The sequence below is a fragment of the Pseudophryne corroboree genome, chromosome 10 (genome assembly GCF_028390025.1).
Source record: "Pseudophryne corroboree isolate aPseCor3 chromosome 10, aPseCor3.hap2, whole genome shotgun sequence".
NCBI lineage: Eukaryota > Metazoa > Chordata > Amphibia > Anura > Myobatrachidae > Pseudophryne > Pseudophryne corroboree.
In genome coordinates, this window is record NC_086453.1 from 350557951 (window position 1) to 350582309 (window position 24359).

The 24359-nt window shown below is 50.3% G+C and overlaps 1 protein-coding gene across 1 annotated transcript; it reads left to right on the forward strand.

Moving 5' to 3' along the window:
- Nucleotides 1-19: 19 nt before the first annotated feature.
- ARL2 (ADP ribosylation factor like GTPase 2) lies at nucleotides 20-23046 on the forward strand. The gene is made up of 6 exons (XM_063943682.1): nucleotides 20-118; nucleotides 4323-4520; nucleotides 5513-5623; nucleotides 6297-6459; nucleotides 13135-13215; nucleotides 22539-23046. Exons 2-6 carry the CDS (start codon nucleotides 4456-4458, stop codon nucleotides 22671-22673), a joined length of 555 nt encoding a protein of 184 aa, XP_063799752.1. The 5' UTR covers nucleotides 20-118; nucleotides 4323-4455; the 3' UTR covers nucleotides 22674-23046.
- The last annotated feature ends 1313 nt before the right edge of the window (nucleotides 23047-24359 follow it).

A 24359-nucleotide genomic window follows, 5' to 3' on the forward strand; every position in this document is an offset into this window, starting at 1 on the left:
ACGTCATGACGCCAGCGCCAGAACAGAAGAGACGGAAGTGTACTGCACAACACACAGTACATGACTGGACAGGAGTCATTCATCGCCGGCTGCCCCCAGTCCCTGCACAGTAGCAGCCGTAAGTCTCTGTACTGGGCATGATGTAACCCTGTATGATGTGTAACAGCCTGTGAGGACGCTATGTGGAGTGTTAGTGGGGCTTTGGAGTCAGAGTAATGTGTGAAGTTTGCGTATGTGAAGGCTTTGGTTCTATACTACATCGCTGGACCCTACACTGGGTCACCAGGCCCCCCCGAACTCAAGACTGGATTGCGCCCCCCCCCCCCCCCCCCGTACTCTAGACTGGGTCGTGCCCCCCCCCACGTACCCTCCACTGGGTCGTGCCCCCCCCCACGTACCCTCCACTGGGTCGTGCCCCCCCCCCCACGTACCCTCCACTGGGTCGTGCCCCCCCCCCACGTACCCTCCACTGGGTCGTGCCCCCCCCCCCCCACGTACCCTCCACTGGGTCGTGCCCCCCCCCCCCCACGTACCCTCCACTGGGTCGTGCCCCCCCCACGTACCCTCCACTGGGTCGTGCCCCCCCCCCACGTACCCTCCACTGGGTCGTGCCCCCCCCCCCACACACGTACCCTCCACTGGGTCGTGCCCCCCCCCCACGTACCCTCCACTGGGTCGTGCCCCCCCCACGTACCCTCCACTGAGTTGTGTTCCCCCCCACGTACCCTCCACTGGGTCGTGCCCCCCCCCACGTACCCTCCACTGGGTCGTGCCCCCCCACGTACCCTCCACTGGTTCGTGCCCCCCCCCCCCCACGTACCCTCCACTGGGTTGTGCTCCCCCCCCACGTACCCTCCACTGGGTTGTGCTTCCCCCCCACGTACCCTCCACTGGGTTGTGCCCCCCCCCACGCACGTACCCTCCACTGGGTTGTGCTTCCCCCCCACGTACCCTCCACTGGGTTGTGCTTCCCCCCCACGTACCCTCCACTGGGTTGTGCCCCCCCCACGTACCCTCCACTGGGTTGTGCCCCCCCCCCACGTACCCTCCACTGGGTTGTGCCCCCCCCCACGTACCCTCCACTGGGTTGTGCCCCCCCCCCCACGTACCCTCCACTGGGTTGTGCCCCCCCCCCACGTACCCTCCACTGGGTTGTGCCCCCCCCCCCACGTACCCTCCACTGGGTTGTGCCCCCCCCCCCACGTACCCTCCACTGGGTTGTGCCCCCCCCCCCCCACGTACCCTCCACTGGGTTGTGCCCCCCCCCCCCCCACGTACCCTCCACTGGGTTGTGCCCCCCCCCACGTACCCTCCACTGGGTTGTGCCCCCCCCCACGTACCCTCCACTGGGTTGTGCCCCCCCCACGTACCCTCCACTGGGTTGTGCCCCCCCCCCCACGTACCCTCCACTGGGTTGTGCCCCCCCCCACGTACCCTCCACTGGGTTGTGCCCCCCCCCACGTACCCTCCACTGGGTTGTGCCCCCCCCACGTACCCTCCACTGGGTTGTGCCCCCCCCCACGTACCCTCCACTGGGCTGTGCCCTCCCCCCCCCCCCCCCAACGTACCCTCCACTGGGTTGTGCCCCCCCACATGTACCCTCCACTGGGTTGTGCCCCCCCACATGTACCCTCCACTGGGTTGTGCCCCCCCCCACGTACCTTCCACTGGGTTGTGCCCCCCCCCACGTACCCTCCACTGGGTTGTGCCCTCCCCCCCCCCACGTACCCTCCACTGGGTTGTGCCTCCCCCACGCACGTACCCTCCACTGGGTTGTGCCCCCCCCCCCCCCCACGTACCCTCCACTGGGTTGTGCCCCCCCCCCCCCCACGTACCCTCCACTGGGTTGTGCCCCCCCCCCCCACGTACCCTCCACTGGGTTGTGCCCCCCCCCCCCACGTACCCTCCACTGGGTTGTGCCCCCCCCCCCACGTACCCTCCACTGGGCTGTGCCCTCCCCCCCCCCCCCCCCCCCAACGTACCCTCCACTGGGTCGTGCCCCCCCTCCCCACGTACCCTCCACTGGGTTGTGCCCCCCCACATGTACCCTCCACTGGGTTGTGCCCCCCCCCACGTACCCTCCACTGGGTTGTGCCCCCCCCCACGTACCCTCCACTGGGTTGTGCCCCCCCCCCACGTACCCTCCACTGGGTTGTGCCCCCCCCCCACGTACCCTCCACTGGGTTGTGCCCCCCCCCCACGTACCCTCCACTGGGTTGTGCCCCCCCCCCACGTACCCTCCACTGGGTTGTGCCCCCCCCCCCCCACGTACCCTCCACTGGGTTGTGCCCCCCCCCACGTACCCTCCACTGGGTTGTGCCCCCCCCCCCACGTACCCTCCACTGGGTTGTGCCCCCCCCCCACGTACCCTCCACTGGGTTGTGCCCCCCCCCCCCACGTACCCTCCACTGGGTTGTGCCCCCCCCCCACGTACCCTCCACTGGGTTGTGCCCCCCCCCCCCCCTCACGTACCCTCTACTGGGTTGTGCCCCCCACCACGTACCCTCCACCGGGTTGTGGCCCCTCCCCCCCCTGTACCCAGTGGCCCCCTTTCCCCTCCCCCCCCCCCTGTACCCTGCACTGGGTCGTGCCCCCCCCCCCCCCCGTACCCTACACTGGGTCGTGCCCCTTCCCCCGTACCCTACACTGGGTCGTGCCCCTTCCCCCGTACCTTGCACTGGGTCGTGCCCCTTCCCCCGTACCTTGCACTGGGTCGTGCCCCTTCCCCCGTACCCTGCACTGGGTCGTGCCCCTTCCCCCGTACCCTGCACTGGGTCGTGCCCCTTCCCCCGTACCCTGCACTGGGTCGTGCCCCTTCCCCCGTACCCTGCACTGGGTCGTGCCCCTTCCCCCGTACCCTGCACTGGGTCGTGCCCCTTCCCCCGTACCCTGCACTGGGTCGTGCCCCTTCCCCCGTACACTACACTGGGTCGTGCCCCCCCCCTTACCCTACAATCCAAAGTTGGGCACACCCAATTTTATTCCCCTCTAAATGTTTTCTACGGAAACTTTTCTACAGAATAGCTATATGTTGAATCGGCTGAGCAATGACTTCACTGATTTTGACGGATCAGGAGTCATTTGATAGGGCCCGTGAGGTAGATGTGCAATGAGGTCGCAGAATTTTGGTGAAAGGTCAGTCTGTGGAGAAATAACGCGTCCAGACATGATTTTTTTTTTTCCCCCCATAGGAAAAGCATTGAGTGCGGTTGTTTTTTGGGTTGTAAATTGCTGTAAAGCCCGTGCTAATTTATTTCAGTCAATATAATGGATTCTTCAAACACCTGCGGGATACAGGAAGCTGTCGGGACACAGGAAACTATAGAGGAACGCATTGTAGAGCACACTATAATTATTATTATTATTATTATTATTATTATTATTTTTTTTTTGCCTGATTTCGAGCAACGCGGTTGACTAGTAGCAGTTCAGTCTACATAGTATTGGTATAGTGTAGTACTCATTGTGTCACAGTGCTTACCCGTTTGTGTTTCTCCTGTGTTTTCATAGTGCACTCACAGGGCTTAATTCTGAGTTGATCGCAGCAGCAAATTTGTTAGCAGTTGGGCAAAACCATGTGCACTGCAGGGGAGGCAGATATAACATGTGCAGAGAGAGTTAGATTTGGGTGGGTTATTTTGTTTCTGTGCAGGGTAAATACTGGCTACTTTATTTTTACACTGCAATTTAGATTTCAGTTTGAACACACCCCACCAAAATCTAACTCTCTCTGCACATGTTACATCTGCCCCATCTGCAGTGCACATGGGGGGGTAATTCCAAGTTGATCGCAGCAGGATTTTTGATAGCATTTGGGCAAAACCATGTGCACTGCAGGGGGGCAGATATAACATGTGTAGAGAGTGTTAGATTTGGGTGGGTTATATTGTTTCTGTGCATGGTAAATACTGTCTGCTTTATTTTTACACTGCAAATAAGATTGCAGATTGAACACACCCCACCCAAATCTAACTCTCTCTGCACATGTTATATCTGCCTCGCCTGCAGTGCACATGGTTTTGCCCAACTGCTAACAAATTTGCTGCTGCGATCAACTCTGAATTAGGCCCACAGTCCGTAGTCTTGGGATTTTTGTTGTTGTCACACGTCTTGACTAATAATAACAATAAAAGACGATATCTAGCGTTACAGCCATGAGATTTTTTTCTAATATACAATGAGATTACAAACTTTGAGGAACTCCCCCCCACATGCTTAAGGTCTACAGTGATGATATAAGAAACCTTTAGATTGTACACTTGCTGAGTATGTATAAAGTTGTTGATATAACAAAAAGCTTTCACAAATTTGCGTCTCCGTAGCGACAACCTCAACAACGCTCCGATTGGCAGTTTCAGTCACTGAAGTGGACGCATCGGTTTGACCTAGGAGAGCTTATTGGTTGGGCATTACGTCACAGCGGAGCGACAAGGAAGCAGTGATCTCTGCGGCAGTATGGGGCTCCTGACCATTTTAAAGAAAATGAAACAGAAGGAGCGAGAAGTCCGGCTGCTCATGTTGTATCCTGACCTTTACCGGGCAGAGCTGCTGCTGGGCTGTATGACGCAGGCTTTATTCCTTTACTGAGGCTCTTACTCAGCTCTGTGCTAGTGAGGTTCTCTAGTATATAGCAGTGATTGGGAGGACTAACAGCAGACCACCGTACTATATAGAACAAGTGTAAGTAATGGCCATTGCAGTGGCATCCATCGATGGTATTAAACTCTGTGACGCTGTACCATTGATGGTTTGTGCATGCGCAGGAGAGACTGGGCCTGCACTGACGTCAGAGACCCAAGTCTTCCTAGTGCAGGTGTGCCGGCTGGTGCTACCACTTTGCTCGTTCTGAACGAGGCGGCAGGCCAGCCACCCTGGTACACTCTCTGCTGTGTGTGAGCCGGGGGACGGTATTGGAGTGCTGACTGACAGCCGCGCTCAGCCTGTCCAGTCAGTGAGGCGGGCCAGCCCATCCCGGCACGTGCACCGTGTTGTATGTGTAAGCAGGGGGTGGCGCAGCACTGCTGGCAGACAGCCTGGTAGCTCTGTGAAGCTGCAGCAGTCCGCCTGCAAATGTGAAAGGAGAGCCATTAGGCCCATGGCTTCCGTTAATTGCGGTGAACCACCTGGAGCCCCGCCATCCATGGTAAAAACCATTAGCCACCGTTGGTTGACCGTCGATGGTTGCTGTCAATGGCCTTTCCTAATTTGAGTTTCACATCACTGTGTGCAAACCTATTCTGAGTGTATGCTGTGGGCTGCTGTACATTATTAGACTGCCGGCTTGCATACAATTGTGACAGCCAGACAGAGAAGGTTATACATAAAAGAAGCCAAAATAAGCAAATATTAGAAAAAAAGATCTGCAAATTTAAACTATGCCCATATCCGCTTGTGTGGGCCTGAGGCAGAACGTCCCAAGTCTGTTCTCCGATACGGCCATCTGCCTTTGCTGCATGTGTAAGCTGGAATGTTATATATGCCTCCTGTTTCCTTAACTTACTGCTTACCTCAGAGGGCTAGACAACGCCGGGAAGACCACAATTCTGAAGAAGTTTAATGGTGAAGATATAAGCACTATTTCACCAACACTTGGATTCAACATCAAAACATTGGAGCACAGAGGGTAAGGTGCACGTCATATTTCTTCCTCCAGCCTTAATTTTTCAGCATTTAAAATTACCAGCTGAAATCGGGGTTTCTGGAAGGATCAGTTGGACGCTGCAAGCCTTATGCTTGTGGCTACGTACTGCTTGGAGGTGTCTCTGGGATACCTGTGAGCGGAAGCTAGGGTTACTTGCTCACCTTCTCTGGAATGCCCTTGCACTATATTACTGTTTGCACGTCCTCACATAATCTGCCTTCCAGATAATTATTTCACTTTAAAAATAATAAATAAAAAAATGTTGTCTTTGCAGAATATGGTAAATTGATCTTATAATAATGACATTATTTTGTGTGGTCAGACCTCTCGTTCACTACAGTGAGGCAGGACAGTCCAGAGCTACAAACGTAACCAGGACGTCTCCTCTTAGTTCTGACATTCTTTTCTTAGGCGCCTGTAATGTCGGTGGAATTAAACCTTCAAACTGTTTTAGTGCTTTCTTTCCAAAGCTCACATCCTGGCGTCGCTAGTTGAAAGCTAGGAATCCTTCCTGTGAGAGCTAGGAGTATCCGTATGACGATCCTGCATCCCAGTCACTTACAGTGGGATCTCTGCCCTCCTGTACTGACTCGCACCGTTCATCGATTCCTGGCACTGTGTTTCTCTTTCATTGTTTCTGTATATTTTCCCGTAGGTTCAAGCTGAATATGTGGGACGTTGGAGGTCAAAAGTCCCTGCGTTCCTATTGGAGAAATTACTTTGAGAGCACAGATGGTTTAATCTGGGTGGTTGACAGCGCTGATCGCGCAAGGTTACAGGACTGCGCTCGAGAACTGTCTGGGCTTCTGCTGGAAGAGGTGAGAATGTAAACGATAAATACTGTTTCTCTATCGTCCTAGTGGATGCTGGGGTTCCTGAAAGGACCATGGGGAATAGCGGCTCCGCAGGAGACAGGGCACAAAAAGTAAAGCTTTTTTAGATCAGGTGGTGTGCACTGGCTCCTCCCCCTATGACCCTCCTCCAGACTCCAGTTAGATTTTTGTGCCCGGCCGAGAAGGGTGCAATCTAGGTGGCTCTCCTAAAGAGCTGCTTAGACAAAGTTTAGCTAGGTTTTTTATTTTACAGTGATTCCTGCTGGCAACAGGATCACTGCAGCGAGGGACTGAGGGGAGAAGGAGTCAACTCACCTGCGTGCAGGATGGATTGGCTTCTTGGCTACTGGACATCAAGCTCCAGAGGGACGATCACAGGTACAGCCTGGATGGTCACCGGAGCCGCGCCGCCGGCCCCCTTGCAGATGCTGAAGTCAGAAGAGGTCCAGAATCGGCGGCTGAAGACTCCTGCAGTCTTCTAAAGGTAGCGCACAGCACTGCAGCTGTGCGCCATTTTCCTCTCAGCACACTTCACACGGCAGTCACTGAGGGTGCAGGGCGCTGGGAGGGGGGCGCCCTGGGAGGCAAATGAATACCTATAAAGGCTAAAAATACCTCACATATAGCCCCTAGAGGCTATATGGAGATATTTAACCCCTGCCTGATTTTTCTAAATAGCGGGAGACGAGCCCGCCAGAAAAGGGGCGGGGCCTATCTCCTCAGCACACGGCGCCATTTCCTCTCACAGCTCCGCTGGTCAGGACGGCTCCCAAGTCTCTCCCCTGCACTGCACTACAGAAACAGGGTAAAACAGAGAGGGGGGGGCAAATTTATGGCGATATTTTGATATAACAAAGCAGCTATAAGGGAGCACTTATTATAAGGCTATCCCTGATATATATATATAGCGCTTTTGGTGTGTGCTGGCAAACTCTCCCTCTGTCTCCCCAAAGGGCTAGTGGGTCCTGTCTTCGTTAGGAGCATTCCCTGTGTGTCTGCTGTGTGTCGGTACGTGTGTGTCGACATGTATGAGGACGATATTGGTGTGGAGGCGGAGCAATTGCCAAATATGAGGATGTCACCCCCTAGGGAGTCGACACCAGAATGGATGCCTTTATTTATGGAACTACGGGATAGTGTCAACACGCTAAAGCAGTCGTTTGACGACATGAGGCGGCCGGACAATCAATTAGTGCCTGTCCAGGCGACTCAAACACCGTCAGGGGCTGTGAAACGCCCTTTGCCTCAGTCGGTCGACACAGACCCAGACGCAGGCACTGACTCCAGTGGTGACGGTGACGATTCAACCGTATTTTCCAGTAGGGCCACACGTTATATGATTTTGGCAATGAAGGAGGCGTTACATTTAGCTGATACTACAGGTACCACTAAACAGGGTATTATGTGGGGTATGAAAAAACTACCTATAGTTTTTCCTGAATCAGAAGAATTAAATGACGTGTGTAATGAAGGTTGCCCCTGATAAAAAGCTGAAAATTTCAAAGAAATTATTGGCATTATACCCTTTCCCGCCAGAGGTTAGGGAGCGCTGGGAAACACCTCCTAGGGTGGACAAGGCGCTAACACGCTTATCTAAACAAGTGGCGTTACCCTCTCCTGAGACGGCCGCACTTAAAGATCCATCAGATAGGCGGATGGAAAATATCCAAAAAAGTATATACACACATGCAGGTGTTATACTACGACCAGCTGTAGCGACTGCCTGGATGGGCAGTGCTGGGGTAGTTTGGTCAGAGTCCCTGATTGAAAATATTGATACCCTGGACAGGGACAATATTTTACTGTCGTTAGAACAAATAAAGGATGCATTTCTTTATATGCGTGATGCACAGAGGGATATCTGCACACTGGCATCACGGGTAAGTGCTATGTCCATTTCGGCCAGAAGAGCTTTATGGACGCGACAGTGGACAGGCGATGCGGATTCAAAACGGCATATGGAAGTTTTGCCGTATAAAGGGGAGGAGTTATTTGGAGTCGGTCTATCAGATTTGGTGGCCACGGCTACAGCCGGGAAATCCACCTTTCTACCTCAAGTCACTCCCCAACAGAAAAAGGCACCGACTTTTCAACCGCAGCCCTTTCGTTCCTTTAAAAATAAGAGAGCAAAGGGCTATTCATATCTGCCACGAGGCAGAGGTCGAGGGAAGAGACAGCAACACGCAGCTCCTTCCCAGGAACAGAAGCCCTCCCCGGCTTCTACAAAAGCCTCAGCATGACGCTGGGGCTTCTCAAGCGGACTCGGGGACGGTGGGCGGTCGTCTCAAAAATTACAGCGCGCAGTGGGCTCACTCGCAGGTAGATCCCTGGATCCTGCAGATAATATCTCAAGGGTACAGGTTGGAATTAGAGACAGATCCACCTCGCCGTTTCCTGAAGTCTGCTTTACCAACGTCCCCCTCCGAAAGGGAGACGGTTTTGGAAGCCATTCACAAGCTGTACTCTCAGCAGGTGATAGTCAAGGTACCTCTTCTACAACAAGGGAAGGGGTATTATTCCACTCTTTTTGTGGTACCGAAGCCGGATGGCTCGGTAAGGCCTATTCTAAATCTGAAGTCCTTGAACCTGTACATAAAGAAGTTCAAGTTCAAGATGGAGTCACTCAGAGCAGTGATAGCGAACCTGGAAGAGGGGGACTTTATGGTATCCTTGGACATCAAGGATGCGTATCTCCACGTTCCAATTTACCCCTCACACCAGGGGTACCTCAGGTTCGTTGTACAAAACTGTCACTATCAGTTTCAGACGCTGCCGTTCGGATTGTCCACGGCACCTCGGATCTTTACAAAGGTAATGGCCGAGATGATGATTCTTCTTCGAAGAAAAGGCATATTAATTATCCCATACTTGGACGATCTCCTAATAAGGGCGAGGTCCAGAGAACAGCTAGAGATGGGATTAGCACTGTCTCAAGAAGTGCTAAAACAGCACGGGTGGATTCTGAATATTCCAAAATCCCAGTTAATGCCGACAACTCGTCTGCTGTTCCTAGGGATGATTCTGGACACGGTTCAGAAAAAGGTTTTTCTCCCGGAGGAAAAAGCCAAGGAGTTATCCGACCTTGTCAGGAACCTCCTAAAACCAGGAAAGGTGTCTGTACATCAATGCACAAGAGTCCTGGGAAAAATGGTGGCTTCTTACGAAGCAATTCCATTCGGCAGATTCCACGCAAGAATTTTCCAAAGGGATCTGTTGGACAAATGGTCAGGGTCGCATCTTCAGATGCACCTACGGATAACCCTGTCTCCAAGGACAAGGGTGTCTCTTCTGTGGTGGTTGCAGAGTCCTCATCTATTGGAGGGCCGCAGATTCGGCATACAGGATTGGATCCTGGTGACCACGGACGCCAGCCTGAGTGGCTGGGGAGCAGTCACACAAGGAAGAAACTTCCAGGGAGTATGGACGAGCCTGGAAACGTCTCTTCACATAAACATTCTGGAACTAAGAGCAATATACAATGCTCTAAGCCAGGCAGAACCTCTGCTTCAGGGAAAACCGGTGTTGATCCAGTCGGACAACATCACGGCAGTCGCCCATGTGAACAGACAGGGCGGCACAAGAAGCAGGAGTGCAATGGCAGAAGCTGCAAGGATTCTTCGCTGGGCAGAGAATCATGTGATAGCACTGTCAGCAGTGTTCATCCCGGGAGTGGACAACTGGGAAGCAGACTTCCTCAGCAGACACGATCTTCACCCGGGAGAGTGGGGACTTCATCCAGAAGTCTTCCACATGCTGGTAACCCGTTGGGAAAGACCAATGGTGGACATGATGGCGTCTCGCCTCAACAAAAAACTGGACAGGTATTGCGCCAGGTCAAGAGATCCGCAGGCAATAGCTGTGGACGCGCTGGTAACGCCTTGGGTGTACCAGTCGGTGTATGTGTTTCCTCCTCTGCCTCTCATACCAAAAGTATTGAGAATTATACGGCAAAGAGGCGTAAGAACGATACTAGTGGTTCCGGATTGGCCAAGAAGGACTTGGTACCCGGAACTTCAAGTGATGATCACGGAAGATCCGTGGCCTCTACCTCTAAGGAGGGACTTGCTTCAGCAGGGTCCCTGTCTGTTTCAAGACTTACCGCGGCTGCGTTTGACGGCATGGCGGTTGAACGCCGGATCCTAAAGGAAAAAGGCATGCCGGAAGAAGTCATTCCTACTTTGATTAAAGCAAGGAAGGAAGTAACCGTGCAACATTATCACCGAATTTGGCGAAAATATGTTGCGTGGTGCGAAGATCGGAGTGCTCCGACGGAGGAATTTCAACTGGGTCGATTCCTACATTTCCTGCAATCAGGATTGTCTATGGGTCTCAAATTGGGATCTATTAAGGTTCAAATTTCGGCCCTGTCGATTTTCTTTCAAAAAGAATTGGCTTCAGTCCCTGAAGTCCAGACCTTTTGTTAAGGGAGTGCTGCATATACAGCCTCCTGTGGTGCCTCCAGTGGCACCGTGGGATCTCAATGTGGTTTTGGACTTTCTAAAATCTCATTGGTTTGAACCACTAAATAAGGTGGATTTGAAATATCTCACTTGGAAAGTGACCATGCTTCTAGCCCTGGCTTCTGCCAGGAGAGTATCAGAATTGGCAGCTTTATCTTACAAAAGCCCATATCTGATTTTCCATTCGGACAGGGCAGAACTGCGGACTCGTCCGCATTTTCTCCCTAAGGTGGTGTCAGCATTTCATCTGAACCAGCCTATTGTAGTGCCTGCGGCTACAAGTGACTTGGAGGACTCCAAGTTACTGGACGTTGTCAGAGCATTAAAAATATATATTGCAAGGACAGCTGGAGTCAGAAAATCTGACTCGTTGTTTATATTGTATGCACCCAACAAGATGGGTGCTCCTGCGTCTAAGCAGACGATTGCTCGTTGGATCTGTAGCACAATCCAACTTGCACATTCTGTGGCAGGCCTGCCACAGCCTAAATCTGTAAAGGCCCACTCCACAAGGAAGGTGGGCTCATCTTGGGCGGCTGCCCGAGGGGTCTCGGCATTACAACTTTGCCGAGCAGCTACGTGGTCAGGGGAGAACACGTTTGTAAAATTTTACAAATTTGATACTCTGGCTAAGGAGGACCTGGAGTTCTCTCATTCGGTGCTGCAGAGTCATCCGCACTCTCCCGCCCGTTTGGGAGCTTTGGTATAATCCCCATGGTCCTTTCAGGAACCCCAGCATCCACTAGGACGATAGAGAAAATAAGATTTTACTTACCGATAAATCTATTTCTCGGAGTCCGTAGTGGATGCTGGGCGCCCATCCCAAGTGCGGATTATCTGCATAAATTGTACATAGTTATTGTTAACTAATTCGGGTTATTGTTGAAGGAAGCCATCTTTCAGAGGCTCCGCTGTTATCATACTGTTAACTGGGTTTAGATCACAGGTTGTACGGTGTGATTGGTGTGGCTGGTATGAGTCTTACCCGGGATTCAAAATCCTCCCTTATTGTGTACGCTCGTCCGGGCACAGTACCTAACTGGAGTCTGGAGGAGGGTCATAGGGGGAGGAGCCAGTGCACACCACCTGATCTAAAAAAGCTTTACTTTTTGTGCCCTGTCTCCTGCGGAGCCGCTATTCCCCATGGTCCTTTCAGGAACCCCAGCATCCACTACGGACTCCGAGAAATAGATTTATCGGTAAGTAAAATCTTATTATCAGCGTTACGTGGCATAAGTAATGTCATTATAACATTGTCACGTGACTGGTGCCCCATAGAGATGGCAGTAACTTATTCAAAGTCCTGTTAACCTATAATATAAGTTCCAGTAAGCCTATCCAAGAACAGAAACAGAGAGAAAATACAGTTGTTTTTGATTAAAACTAATGTTATCACTAGCCTTCCCTTAATATAATGGTACAAAGCCTATTCACCTTAAGGGAGTTGCACACTATGGGGGGAATCCAATTAGCCACAGTAACATGGTAATTTATCGCCAGTGAACTTTTCACGGACTTGGCAAAATAATTACGGTGAAAAGCGGCTTATTGCAGGTTTATGCGCTCACGCGATTCACCCTATTCAATTACACACTTGTGAAAATGGGAAAAGTGTAGGAGAAAATGTGGAAATCTGCCTGTACCCCCAAAACTGCCAAACTAAAATAGGAAAACAGTATAGAAGTCTTGGTGGTCATAATAAAAGGATTTGGGGTACTTTATTTGGGTGAAATGGCTGTTATATGGATAAAGCTAGTGTCTTTCAGCAAAACAAGTGCCCGAATAAAATTAGGGGTACATGGATGTAAGTATATATGTGGATCATTTTAGGGCACTTTCAAAAACTGTCAAAAAGATTATTCCCACCCACAAGCCTAAAAACACTCTTCCCACTGATATAGCTCCCCATATACCTGTCCCATACTTTGTACCCCAGTTTCCATCATTTTGCATTTTTTTGACCCCAAAATTGATATGTCATTACTGGCCAAATAAAAATAATTAAACATCTTGGCAACTAATTAGTCATTCAGGGAGGTGTACCAGAGGTTCTGAACCAAACTTGTTTTAAAATAGGGATTTTCCCCAAGCTTCAATTCAGAGGTGGTGAATTGAAATGTGCTGTTTACCTATGGAGAATTCTAACAGAAAATATATTGTGGACAATTGAATAGCTCCTACAATCTCTTTCGTTTTGCAGAGGTTGTCTGGAGCAACATTACTGGTGTTTGCCAATAAGCAGGACTTGCCTGGTGCCTTGTCTAAAGATGCCATCTGTGAGGTAGGTTTGTTATTTGGTTCTTTTACTGCAGTCAGTGGTTGTAACAAGAGCAAGCGACAATAGTTCATTGAATATAGAAGTGCGTCTGTAATCATTGAGGGAAGATCGGTGTAGCAAAGAATAGTGAAAATGACAGATTACCATGCAAGCACGTGCAGAAAAGAGGATGGAATGAATGTATGCTTAACCACTGAGCACCACAACGGCTATTACCTCCTGTGCACTGAGCTGGGTCTCCTGCCATAGCAGAGATCCACTCTCCATTCTTGTGAAGGGTAGAAGCACTCGAAATTAATTTTCTCTGACGTCCTAGTGGATGCTGGGAACTCCGTAAGGACCATGGGGAATAGCGGGCTCCGAAGGAGGCTGGGCACTCTAGAAAGATTTCAGACTACCTGGTGTGCACTGGCTCCTCCCACTATGACCCTCCTCCAAGCCTCAGTTAGAATTCGTGCCCGGCCGAGGTTGGATGCACACTAGGGGCTCTCCTGAGCTCTTAGAAAGAATAGACTTAGGTTTTTTATTTTCAGTGAGACCTGCTGGCAACAGGCTCACTGCAGCGAGGGACTAAGGGGAGAAGAAGCGAACTCGCCTGCTTGCAGCCGGATTTGGCTTCTTAGGCTACTGGACACCATTAGCTCCAGAGGGATCGACCGCAGGCCCAGTCCTTGGTGTTCGGTCCCGGAGCCGCGCCGCCGTCCCCCTTACAGAGCCAGAAGCAAGAAGATGGTCCGGAAAATCGGCGGCATGAAGACTCTGTCTTCACCAAGGTAGCGCACAGCACTGCAGCTGTGCGCCATTGCTCCTCTCACACTTCACACTCCGGTCACTGAGGGTGCAGGGCGCTGGGGGGGGGCGCCCTGAGGCAGCAATAATAACACCTTGGCTGGCTAAAATACCTCAATATATAGCCCCAGAGGCTATATATGAGGTAAATACCCCTGCCAGAATTCCATAAAAAGCGGGAGAATAGGCCGCGAAAAAGGGGCGGAGCCTATCTCCTCAGCACACTGGCGCCATTTTTCCCTCACAGCTCGGCTGGAAGGAAGCTCCCTGGCTCTTCCCTGCAATATACAGTAACAGTAAGAGGGAAAAGAGAGGGGGGGCATTAAATTTGGCAGTATATATACATATATTATATGTAAAGCAGCTATTAGGGACATAACTCAGTTAGTCCCTGTATGTATATGTGTATATATATATATATATATATTAGAGCGCTCTGGTGTGTGCTGGCATACTCTCACTCTGTCCCCCCAAAGGGCTTTTTGTGGGTCCTGTCCTCTGTTGAGCATTCCCTGTGTGTGTGGGGTGCGTCGGTACGGCTGTGTCGACATGTTTGATGAGGATAATGAGGTGGAGGCGGAGCAGATGCATTTTGAAGGGACGTCACCCCCTGCGGGGCAGACACCCGAGTGGATGAACTTATGGAAAGAAATGAGTGCACGTATAGATTCTTTACATAAGAAATTTGACGACATGCCAAATGTGGGACAGCCGGGATCTCAGCTCGTGCCTGTCCAGGTGCCTCAGGGGTCGTCAGGGGCTCTAAAACGCCCGCTACCTCAGTTTGCAGACCCGGATGTCGACACGGATACTGATAACAGTGTCGACGACGATGAGTCAAACCTAATGCCTGTCAGGGCCATTCACTGCATGATTGAGGCAATGAAAGAGGTGTTAAACATTTCTGATTTACATCCAGGTACCACAAAAAAGGGTATTATGTTTGGGGAGAAAAAACTACCCGTAGTTTTTCCCCCATCAGATGAACTAAATGAAGTGTGTGAAGAAGCGTGGCTTTTCCCTGATAAAAAATTTGTAATTCCTAAGAAGGTACTAATGGCGTTCCCTTTCCCGCCAGAGGATAGGTCACGTTGGGAAACACCACCTAGGGTGGATAAAGCGCTCACAAGTTTGTCAAAAAAGGTGGTACTACCCTCTCAGGATACGGCCGCCCTTAAGGAGCCTGCTGATAGAAAGCAGGAGGCAATCCTGAAGTCTGTATACACACACTCAGGCATTATACTTAGACCAGCTATTGCGTCAGCTTGGATGTACAGTGCTGCCGCTGCATGGTCAGAAAAACTGTCAGAAAATATTGACACACTAGACAGAGACACTATTCTGCTAACGATTGACCATATAAAAGATTCAGTCTTATATATGAGAGATGCACAGAGGGAAATTTGCCGGCTGGCATCTAAAGTAAGTGCATTGTCTATCTCTGCTAGGAGATGCTTATGGACTCGTCAGTGGACGGGAGATGCAGATTCCAAGAGGCACATGGAAGTTTTGCCTTATAAAGGGGAGGAATTATTTGGGGATGGTCTCTCCGACCTAGTTTCCACAGCAACGTCTGGGAAGTCAGCATTTTTACCCCATGTTCCCTCACAGCCTAAGAAGGCGCCATTTTATCAGGTTCAGTCCTTTCGGACCCAGAAAAGCAAGCGTGGAAAAGGAGGGTCTTTTCTGTCTAGAGGCAGAGGTAGGGGAAAAAGGCTGCAACAGACAGCAGGTTCCCAGGAACAAAAGTCCTCCCCCGCTTCCTCTTCCAAGTCCGCCGCATGACGGTGGGGCTCCACAGGTGGAGCCAGGTACGGTGGGGGCCCGCCTCAGAAATTTCAGCGATCAGTGGGCTCGCTCACAGGTGGATCCCTGGATCCTTCAAGTAGTATCTCAGGGATACATGCTGGAATTCGAGGCGGCTCCACCCCACCGGTTCCTAAAATCTGCCTTGCCGATTGCTCCCTCAGACAGGGAGGCGGTGCTAGCGGCAATTCACAAGCTGTATTCCCAGCAGGTGATAATCAAGGTACCCCTACTTCAACAAGGCCGGGGTTACTATTCCACACTATTTGTGGTACCGAAGCTGGACGGTTCGGTGAGACCCATTTTAAATTTTAAATCCTTAAACATGTACATAAAAAAAATTCAAGTTCAAGATGGAATCGCTCAGGGCGGTTATTGCAAGCCTGGACGAGGGGGATTACATGGTTTCCCTGGACATCAAGGATGCTTACCTGCATGTCCCCATTTACCATCCTCACCAGGAGTACCTCAGATTTGTGGTACAGGATTGCCATTACCAATTCCAGACGCTGCCGTTTGGACTCTCCACGGCACCAAGGGTATTTACCAAGGTTATGGCGGAAATGATGATACTCCTTCGAAGAAAGGGAGTTTTAATTATCCCGTACTTGGACGATCTCCTAATAAAGGCACGGTCCAAAGAACAGTTGTTGGTGGGAGTAGCACTATCTCAGGAAGTGCTGAACCAGCACGGCTGGATTCTGAATATCCCAAAGTCACAGCTGGTCCCGACGACACGTCTACTGTTCCTGGGGATGATTCTGGACACAGTCCAGAAAAAAGTGTTTCTCCCGGAGGAGAAAGCCAGGGAGTTGTCTTCTCTAGTCAGAGACCTCCTGAAACCAAAACAGGTATCGGTGCATCACTGCACGCGGGTCTTGGGAAAGATGGTAGCTTCTTACGAAGCAATTCCATTCGGCAGGTTCCATGCCAGAATCTTTCAGTGGGACCTGTTGGACAAGTGGTCCGGATCGCATCTTCAGATGCATCTCTTGATAACCCTGTCTGCAAGAACCAGGGTGTCTCTTCTGTGGTGGCTGCAGAGTGCTCATCTTCTGGAGGTCGCAGATTCGGCATTCAGGACTGGGTCCTGGTGACCACGGATGCCAGCCTGCGAGGCTGGGGGGCAGTCACACGGGGAAGAAACTTCCAAGGACTATGGTCGAGTCAGGAGACTTCCCTTCACATAAATATTCTGGAACTAAGGGCCATCTACAATGCCCTAAGTCAAGCAAAATCCCTGCTCCTACACCAGCCGGTGCTGATCCAGTCAGACAACATCACGGCAGTCTCCCATGTGAATCGACAGGGCGGCACAAGAAGCAGGATGGCAATGACAGAAGCCACAAGAATTCTCCGATGGGCGGAAAATCATGTACTAGCACTGTCAGCAGTGTTCATTCCGGGAGTGGACAACTGGGAAGCAGACTTCCTCAGCAGACACGACCTCCACCCGGGAGAGTGGGGACTTCATCCAGAAGTCTTCCAAATGATTGTACATCAGTGGGGTCGTCCACAGGTGGACATGATAAAAACTAGAGAGGTATTGCGCCAGGTCAAGAGACCCTCAAGCGATAGCTGTGGACGCTCTGGTGACACCGTGGGTGTACCAGTCAGTTTATGTGTTCCCTCCGCTGCCTCTCATACCAAAGGTATTGAGAATAATAAGAAAGCGAGGAGTAAACACAATTCTCGTGGTTCCGGATTGGCCAAGAAGAACATGGTACCCGGAACTTCAAGAGATGATCTCAGAGGACCCGTGGCCTCTGCCGCTAAGACCAGACCTGCTACAGCAGGGGCCCTGTCTGTTCCAAGACTTACCGCGGCTGCGTTTGACGGCATGGCGGTTGAACGCCGGATCCTGAAAGAAAAGGGCATTCCGGAGGAAGTCATTCCTACGCTTATTAAAGCCAGGAAAGAGGTTACAGCAAATCATTATCACCGCATATGGCGGAAATATGTTGCATGGTGTGAGGCCGAAAAGGCCCCAACTGAGGAATTTCAACTAGGTCGATTTCTGCATTTCCTGCAAGCAGGAGTGAATATGGGCCTAAAACTGGGTTCCATTAAGGTACAGATCTCGGCTCTATCGATTTTCTTTCAGAAAGAACTAGCTTCAGTACCTGAAGTTCAGACATTTGTAAAGGGAGTGCTGCATATTCAGCCCCCATATGTGCCTCCTGTGGCACCTTGGGATCTCAACGTGGTGTTGAGTTTCTTAAAATCACATTGGTTTGAACCACTAAAAACCGTGGATCTGAAGTATCTCACGTGGAAGGTGGTCATGTTATTGGCCTTGGCTTCTGCCAGGCGAGTATCAGAATTGGCGGCTTTGTCTTATTAAAGCCCTATTCTGATTTTCCATATGGATAGGGCAGAATTGAGGACTCGTCCCCAGTTTCTCCCTAAGGTGGTGTCAGCGTTTCATTTGAACCAGCCTATTGTGGTGCCTGCGGCCACTAGGGACTTGGAGGACTCCAAGTTGTTAGACGTGGTCAGGGCCCTGAAAATATATGTTTCCAGGACGGCTGACGTCAGAAAATCTGACTCGCTGTTTATCCTATATGCACCCAACAAGCTGGGTGCTCCTGCTTCTAAGCAGACTATTGCTCGTTGGATTTGTAGTACAATTCAACTTGCACATTCTGTGGCAGGCCTGCCACAGCCTAAATCTGTCAATGCCCATTCCACAAGGAAGGTGGGCTCATCTTGGGCGGCTGCCCGAGGGGTCTCGGCTTTACAACTTTGCCGAGCTGCTACTTGGTCAGGAGCAAACACGTTTGCAAAATTCTATAAATTTGATACCCTGGCTGAGGAGGACCTGGAGTTCTCTCATTCGGTGTTGCAGAGTCATCCGCACTCTCCCGCCCGTTTGGGAGCTTTGGTATAATCCCCATGGTCCTTACGGAGTTCCCAGCATCCACTAGGACGTCAGAGAAAATAAGAATTTACTCACCGGTAATTCTATTTCTCGTAGTCCGTAGTGGATGCTGGGCGCCCATCCCAAGTGCGGTTTATCTGCAATACTTGTACATAGTTATTGTTAACTAAATCGGGTTTTTGTTGAGCCATCTGTTGAGAGGCTCAGTTGTTTCATACTGTTAACTGGGTTTCATATCACGAGTTGTACGGTGTGATTGGTGTGGCTGGTATGAGTCTTACCCTGGATTCAAAATCCTTCCTACTTGTGTCAGCTCTTCCGGGCACAGTATCCTAACTGAGGCCTGGAGGAGGGTCATAGTGGGAGGAGCCAGTGCACACCAGGTAGTCTGAAATCTTTCTAGAGTGCCCAGCCTCCTTCGGAGCCCGCTATTCCCCATGGTCCTTACGGAGTTCCCAGCATCCACTACGGACTACGAGAAATAGAATTACCGGTGAGTAAATTCTTATTTTAATTATTTAAGGTATTGCCTACCGACGTCCTTTTTTCAGGATATGGCCTGTCGCAATTGCCGTGCTGTACCATTTTCTTTCTCAACTTAGGGGGTCATTCCGACCCGTTCGCACGCAGCGGTTCTTCGCGGCGGTGCGAACGGGTCGGGACTGCGGCGGCGCCTGCAATGCACACGCGCGTCGTTGCCAGCGCAGAAAGTGATCGCAGTGGCGATCGCATGAAGACTGACTGACAGGCGGGAAGCGTTCTGGGGCGTCATGACAGTTTTCAAGGCGCGGTGAGGCGAACGCAGGCGGATCCAGGCGTTTGGAGGGCGGATGTCTGACGTCAATCCCAGGACCTTCGTCGCTGGATCCGTCGCACAGGGTAAGTAAGTCTGACCCTGGTCTTGTTTTGCAGGAAGCTTTTTTAACATAGCAGGGCTGCACAAGCGATCGCAGCCCTGCTATGCAGAAATACACTCCCACATAGGCGGGGTCAAGTTGATCGCACGAGCAGCAAAAAGTTGTTACGTGCGATCAACTCGGAGTGAGGGCCTTAGTGTCTTAGTTTGCAAATAAGTACTTGATTCATGTTTGTAAGTAGCGCAAAAAAAAAACCAAGCATCTGGATAAACCATGTTGCACTGTAGCTGGGGCAGATGTAAAGTGCAGAGAGAGTTAGATTTGTGTGGGTAATAATTTTTTCCTGTGCAGGGTAAATACTGTCTGCTTTTGCATGTAGCCCGCAATGATAGACAAATATAAAAATAGAAAGAGTTGGGGACTGCGCTTATTTCTGCCTCACTCTATATGTTAAAGCTGCTATGGAGAAAAAAGAGCGGATTCCACTATCCTCTCCGTAGCTAGAAACACAGAAAAAAAGGAATATCTCCCAGCGCTAAATTATATCAGATGAGTCCAATACACTTTTAGCTATATGATCGAACTATCAGACATCAATAGTCACAAAGTCAAATGTTAAATGAATTTCCTTTATTAAAAGGTAAAATATAGGAACCTACATATAATAGCTCTTTCACTCAATTCAAAATACTAAAATAATTATAGTGATTCCTAATACCGGTATACTGAAAATAAATAAAAAGACAAGACAAAAAACATATACAATCAGTGATACGCTGTCTTAAGCGATTTACTCACTATAGTCAGATTGTTCTCAGATGCTTTTAAAAATTACTGAAGTATAGTCCTGAAGTTCCAGGAGTGGGGCAAATTTCCACCAAGTTAGGCTACTTGAACCAGAGAGGCAGTCTTAGTTTAGAGTCCGTTCAGGCCAATACCTCCTTAATCCACTATATATTCCTGTCCCAGGTAAAACCATATGAAGAGCCACTTACTTCAATCTCACGGAGAAATAAACGACGGGTGTCTGCCGGCAGACAGTAAATTGGCGTCTGTGCAATCGACTAGTTTCGCCTGTCTCAGCAGGCTGCCTCAGGATGGCCGAGTGCACCTATTCCCGGCTATTTAAGCCTCCGTGCGGCTTCTGTTACTATGGTTACCCGCTACTCCCCGGCCGCCGTAGCATCAGACGGAAGCGTCACGTCACTTCCGTTCCTCGTGATCTCTTCCTCCATGTTTGTTGCCTTGGTTACTTATGTAACTTCCGAGGAACGGAAGTGACGTGACTCTTCCGTCTGATCCTACGGCGGCCGGGGAGTAGCGGGTAACCATAGTAACAGAAGCCGCACGGAGGCTTAAATAGCCGGGAATAGGTGCACTCGGCCATCCTGAGGAAGCCTGCTGAGACAGGCGAAACTAGTCGATTGCACAGACGCCAATTTACTGTCTGCCGGCAGACACCCGTCGTTTATTTCTCCGTGAGATTGAAGTAAGTGGCTCTTCATATGGTTTTACCTGGGACAGGAATATATACTGGATTAAGGAGGTATTGGCCTGAACGGACTCTAAACTAAGACTGCCTCTCTGGTTCAAGTAGCCTAACTTGGTGGAAATTTGCCCCACTCCTGGAACTTCAGGACTATACTTCAGTAATTTTTAAAAGCATCTGAGAACAATCTGACTATAGTGAGTAAATCGCTTAAGACAGCGTATCACTGATTGTATATGTTTTTTGTCTTGTCTTTTTATTTATTTTCAGTATACCGGTATTAGGAATCACTATAATTTATTTTAGTATTTTGAATTGAGTGAAAGAGCTATTATATGTAGGTTCCTATATTTTACCTTTAATAAAGGAAATTCATTTAACATTTGACTTTGTGACTATTGATGTCTGATAGTTCGATCATATAGCTAAAAGTGTATAGGACTCATCTGATAAAATTTAGCGCTGGGAGATATTCCTTTTTTTTCCGCAATGATACAGCTTTATTTTTACACTGCATATTTTTGATGTCAGTTTGAACACAACACACCCAAATCTAACACTCTCTGCACGTTACATCTGCCCCACCTGCAGTGCCACATGGTTTTGCCCTGTTGCTAGCTTTTTTTGCTTTACTTACAAACTCATAGTGTACTAGGATCTTCAGATTAGCTGTTTTGTGTCGCTCATATTGGACCTGTATTTTCCTTTTGTGCATAGACTTAACATTTTCCTCAATTTTGCTGCTTATTCCTCAGATGTGGATCTTATAGTGATAGTTCACTTCTAAAGTCCTAGGTACATAGGATTAGTGTTTTGGCGCATCAGTGGCACACTGAGCAGGGTTGTTTGGCGCGATTTGAGGATAGGGTTGTGTGGACACATCTGTGCTTTAGTGTAACAGAGGTTGTATTGTTTTCCCCATACCCATTCAAACCCTCTCAGGCTTTAAGGTCCAGTTATTAACACAAAATGTGAATGTGTAAAGTTAGTATGCAATGCTGCATTTATTACGGGGGTGGGGGTGATTCAGGTCTGGTTGCATTTGAAGTAAGACGCAATGCACCAATGTTTGGTACGGGTCCTGCATCGTCAAACATGTCCGGCTGCACACATCAGTTTATTGGCAGTCTACAGCTATTTGGGGGAAGAGAGGGGGCGGCGGCGAGGCGTGGCACTGGTCTCTGTTTTGTGAAATTCTCCATTTCCTTTCTCCCCTTATTTTTGTTGTTTATATTTGCTGTAAGTTTTCCAGTTTGTGTTTCATCATTTTGATGTCTCTTAAACTGTGACGCTCATAATTAACTGTCACCGGCAGAAGGCGAAAGATGTATAACAGAGGCGTCGCAGGCATCAGACCCGTGTGTTTCTGATCGGGAGAGGCGTAATAATGTATTCCGTTTAGCTGCCGCGGTATTGAATATTACAGAAGGGCTGACATATTACTGTGTATATTGATATACAAAACCCTTCTGTTGCATTGACCGCACCTTCCATTTTCCTGCAGGCCCTCGAGTTGGATAACATTAAGACGCATCACTGGTGCATACAAGGCTGTAGCGCGGTGACCGGAGAAAACCTCCTTCTAGGGATAGACTGGTTATTGGATGATATCTCCAGTCGCATCTTTACCGCAGACTGACGGACGAGATGCAGCAAGTGGAGACTGACGGACACAGCGGCTTATTTATTATTTTGTGTAACAACGCCTAACATGGCTGTGGCGGTCAGAGAGAAGCTGCGGAGCAGGCCACGGGGCAGAGGCGGCTTACTGGCATGATCGGCCCATAAGTGGAATTGGGCACATTTTTTCAGTGACTTAATTCATATTTTACAATTTAAGAGGATACGCCTGAACACACACAGGAGCTAACACAGTAATGACCCGTCTTACATTAATCTCCAGAGGGAAGGGACTGTTTTATTGCACTTATGTGTGTTGAAGCTTTTATTTACATGTGGTAATTGTGCCACAAATGCACTTCTCCAATAAAATACAAGATACATCCTGTTCAGTTTAGTGTTTGTCTCAATCCCCGCCAGCTCAGATCTAGCGCACGGCATTCTGCGACCTTTCTACACAGCAAGGAGCAGCCCCGTAATCCTGTACTGAACTTTTCCACAAAGCTCTGCCTACTCCATGCTGAGCCGCGAGCTCCCTCCCTCTGCCCATCTTCTCCCATAGTGCACACGTCTGCTTCTCCATAAACATGGACACCTTGCTCTACAAAGCGCCTGGCTTACTGTGCTGAAAATCTAGGTGCACTTGCAGAAAGGCGCACAGCAACACCAAACAGCACAGTGGTCCGTACCATGGCCTTTTCTTTTTCATCCACTAGGGGTCACTGGAGTACTCTTGGGATATGGACGGCTTAGCAGAAACAAAGGCACTGAATATTTAAATTTAGAACTCTCCACCCCTCCATATCCCAGAGTACCTCAGTGTACGACCTCAGTGTTTTTTCCCTGCTCACAGCAATAACAAGGCTTGTGGGAACTTCCCACACTTGGTGGAAGATTTTATTAATTTTTCATTTTTTCTTTTTACTTTTTCAACTTAGCACATCCCTTCCCAGTTTCTGGAAAAACATGGGTCCGGGATAGTGCCGCTGCACGGGCAGCGCATGGCGTGTCGGTCCTCACAAAGAGCACCCTCACAGCCACAGGCAGCCCACTGCCTACTGCAAGAGCTGGACGGAGCTTACACATAGAAGCCCCGTCGCAGCCATGACCTGAGGAGCTGGACGGAGCTTACACATAGAAGCCCCGTCGCAGCCATGACCTGAGGAGCTGGACGGAGCTTACAGATAGAAGCCCCGTCGCAGCCATGACCGGAAAGCGTTGCAGACCTCCCTACAAAAGGTATGCTGGGGAAACGGGGCGGTCAGCGCAGGCTGCCGCCCCGCTGTGTGGGGTCCGTGGGTAAAGCCGACCGCTCACTGCCGTGATAGCCGCCCCAGCCGCTCCGTCCAGCGCTCCGTCTGCCGCTCCACCCGCCCGCCCCAGGCGCTCCGTCCTCCCGCCAGGCGCTCCGTCAGCGGTACACCGCTCAGAGAGGGAGACCCGCCGCAGCTTGCCTAGAGACGCCGCGCTCCGGCCAGCCGACCTCGGCTGCTCTGAACTATGTGTCCCTCGCCTCCCTGCAATGAGCTTCCCGGCTCCCCGCTGAGACACAGCGCTACAGGGAGTACAGGGAAGGGGGGGTGGGGGACCTGGCTGATTACAGCGTGGCTGCAGCTGCCAGAAGGTATTAATGCTGCAAGGGGAAAAACACGGTATAATAGGCTGTTGAGCCTATATATATATATATATATATATATATATATAT

Excerpts from the sequence above, each read along its gene's own strand:
- ARL2 (XM_063943682.1), top strand. The coding sequence starts at position 4,456 with ATGGGGCTCCTGACCATTTTAAAGAAAATGAAACAGAAGGAGCGAGAA. Across the intron at positions 5,624-6,296 it reads AAAACATTGGAGCACAGAGG|GTTCAAGCTGAATATGTGGG; the intron begins GTAAGGTGCACG and ends ATTTTCCCGTAG. Across the intron at positions 13,216-22,538 it reads CTAAAGATGCCATCTGTGAG|GCCCTCGAGTTGGATAACAT; the intron begins GTAGGTTTGTTA and ends ATTTTCCTGCAG.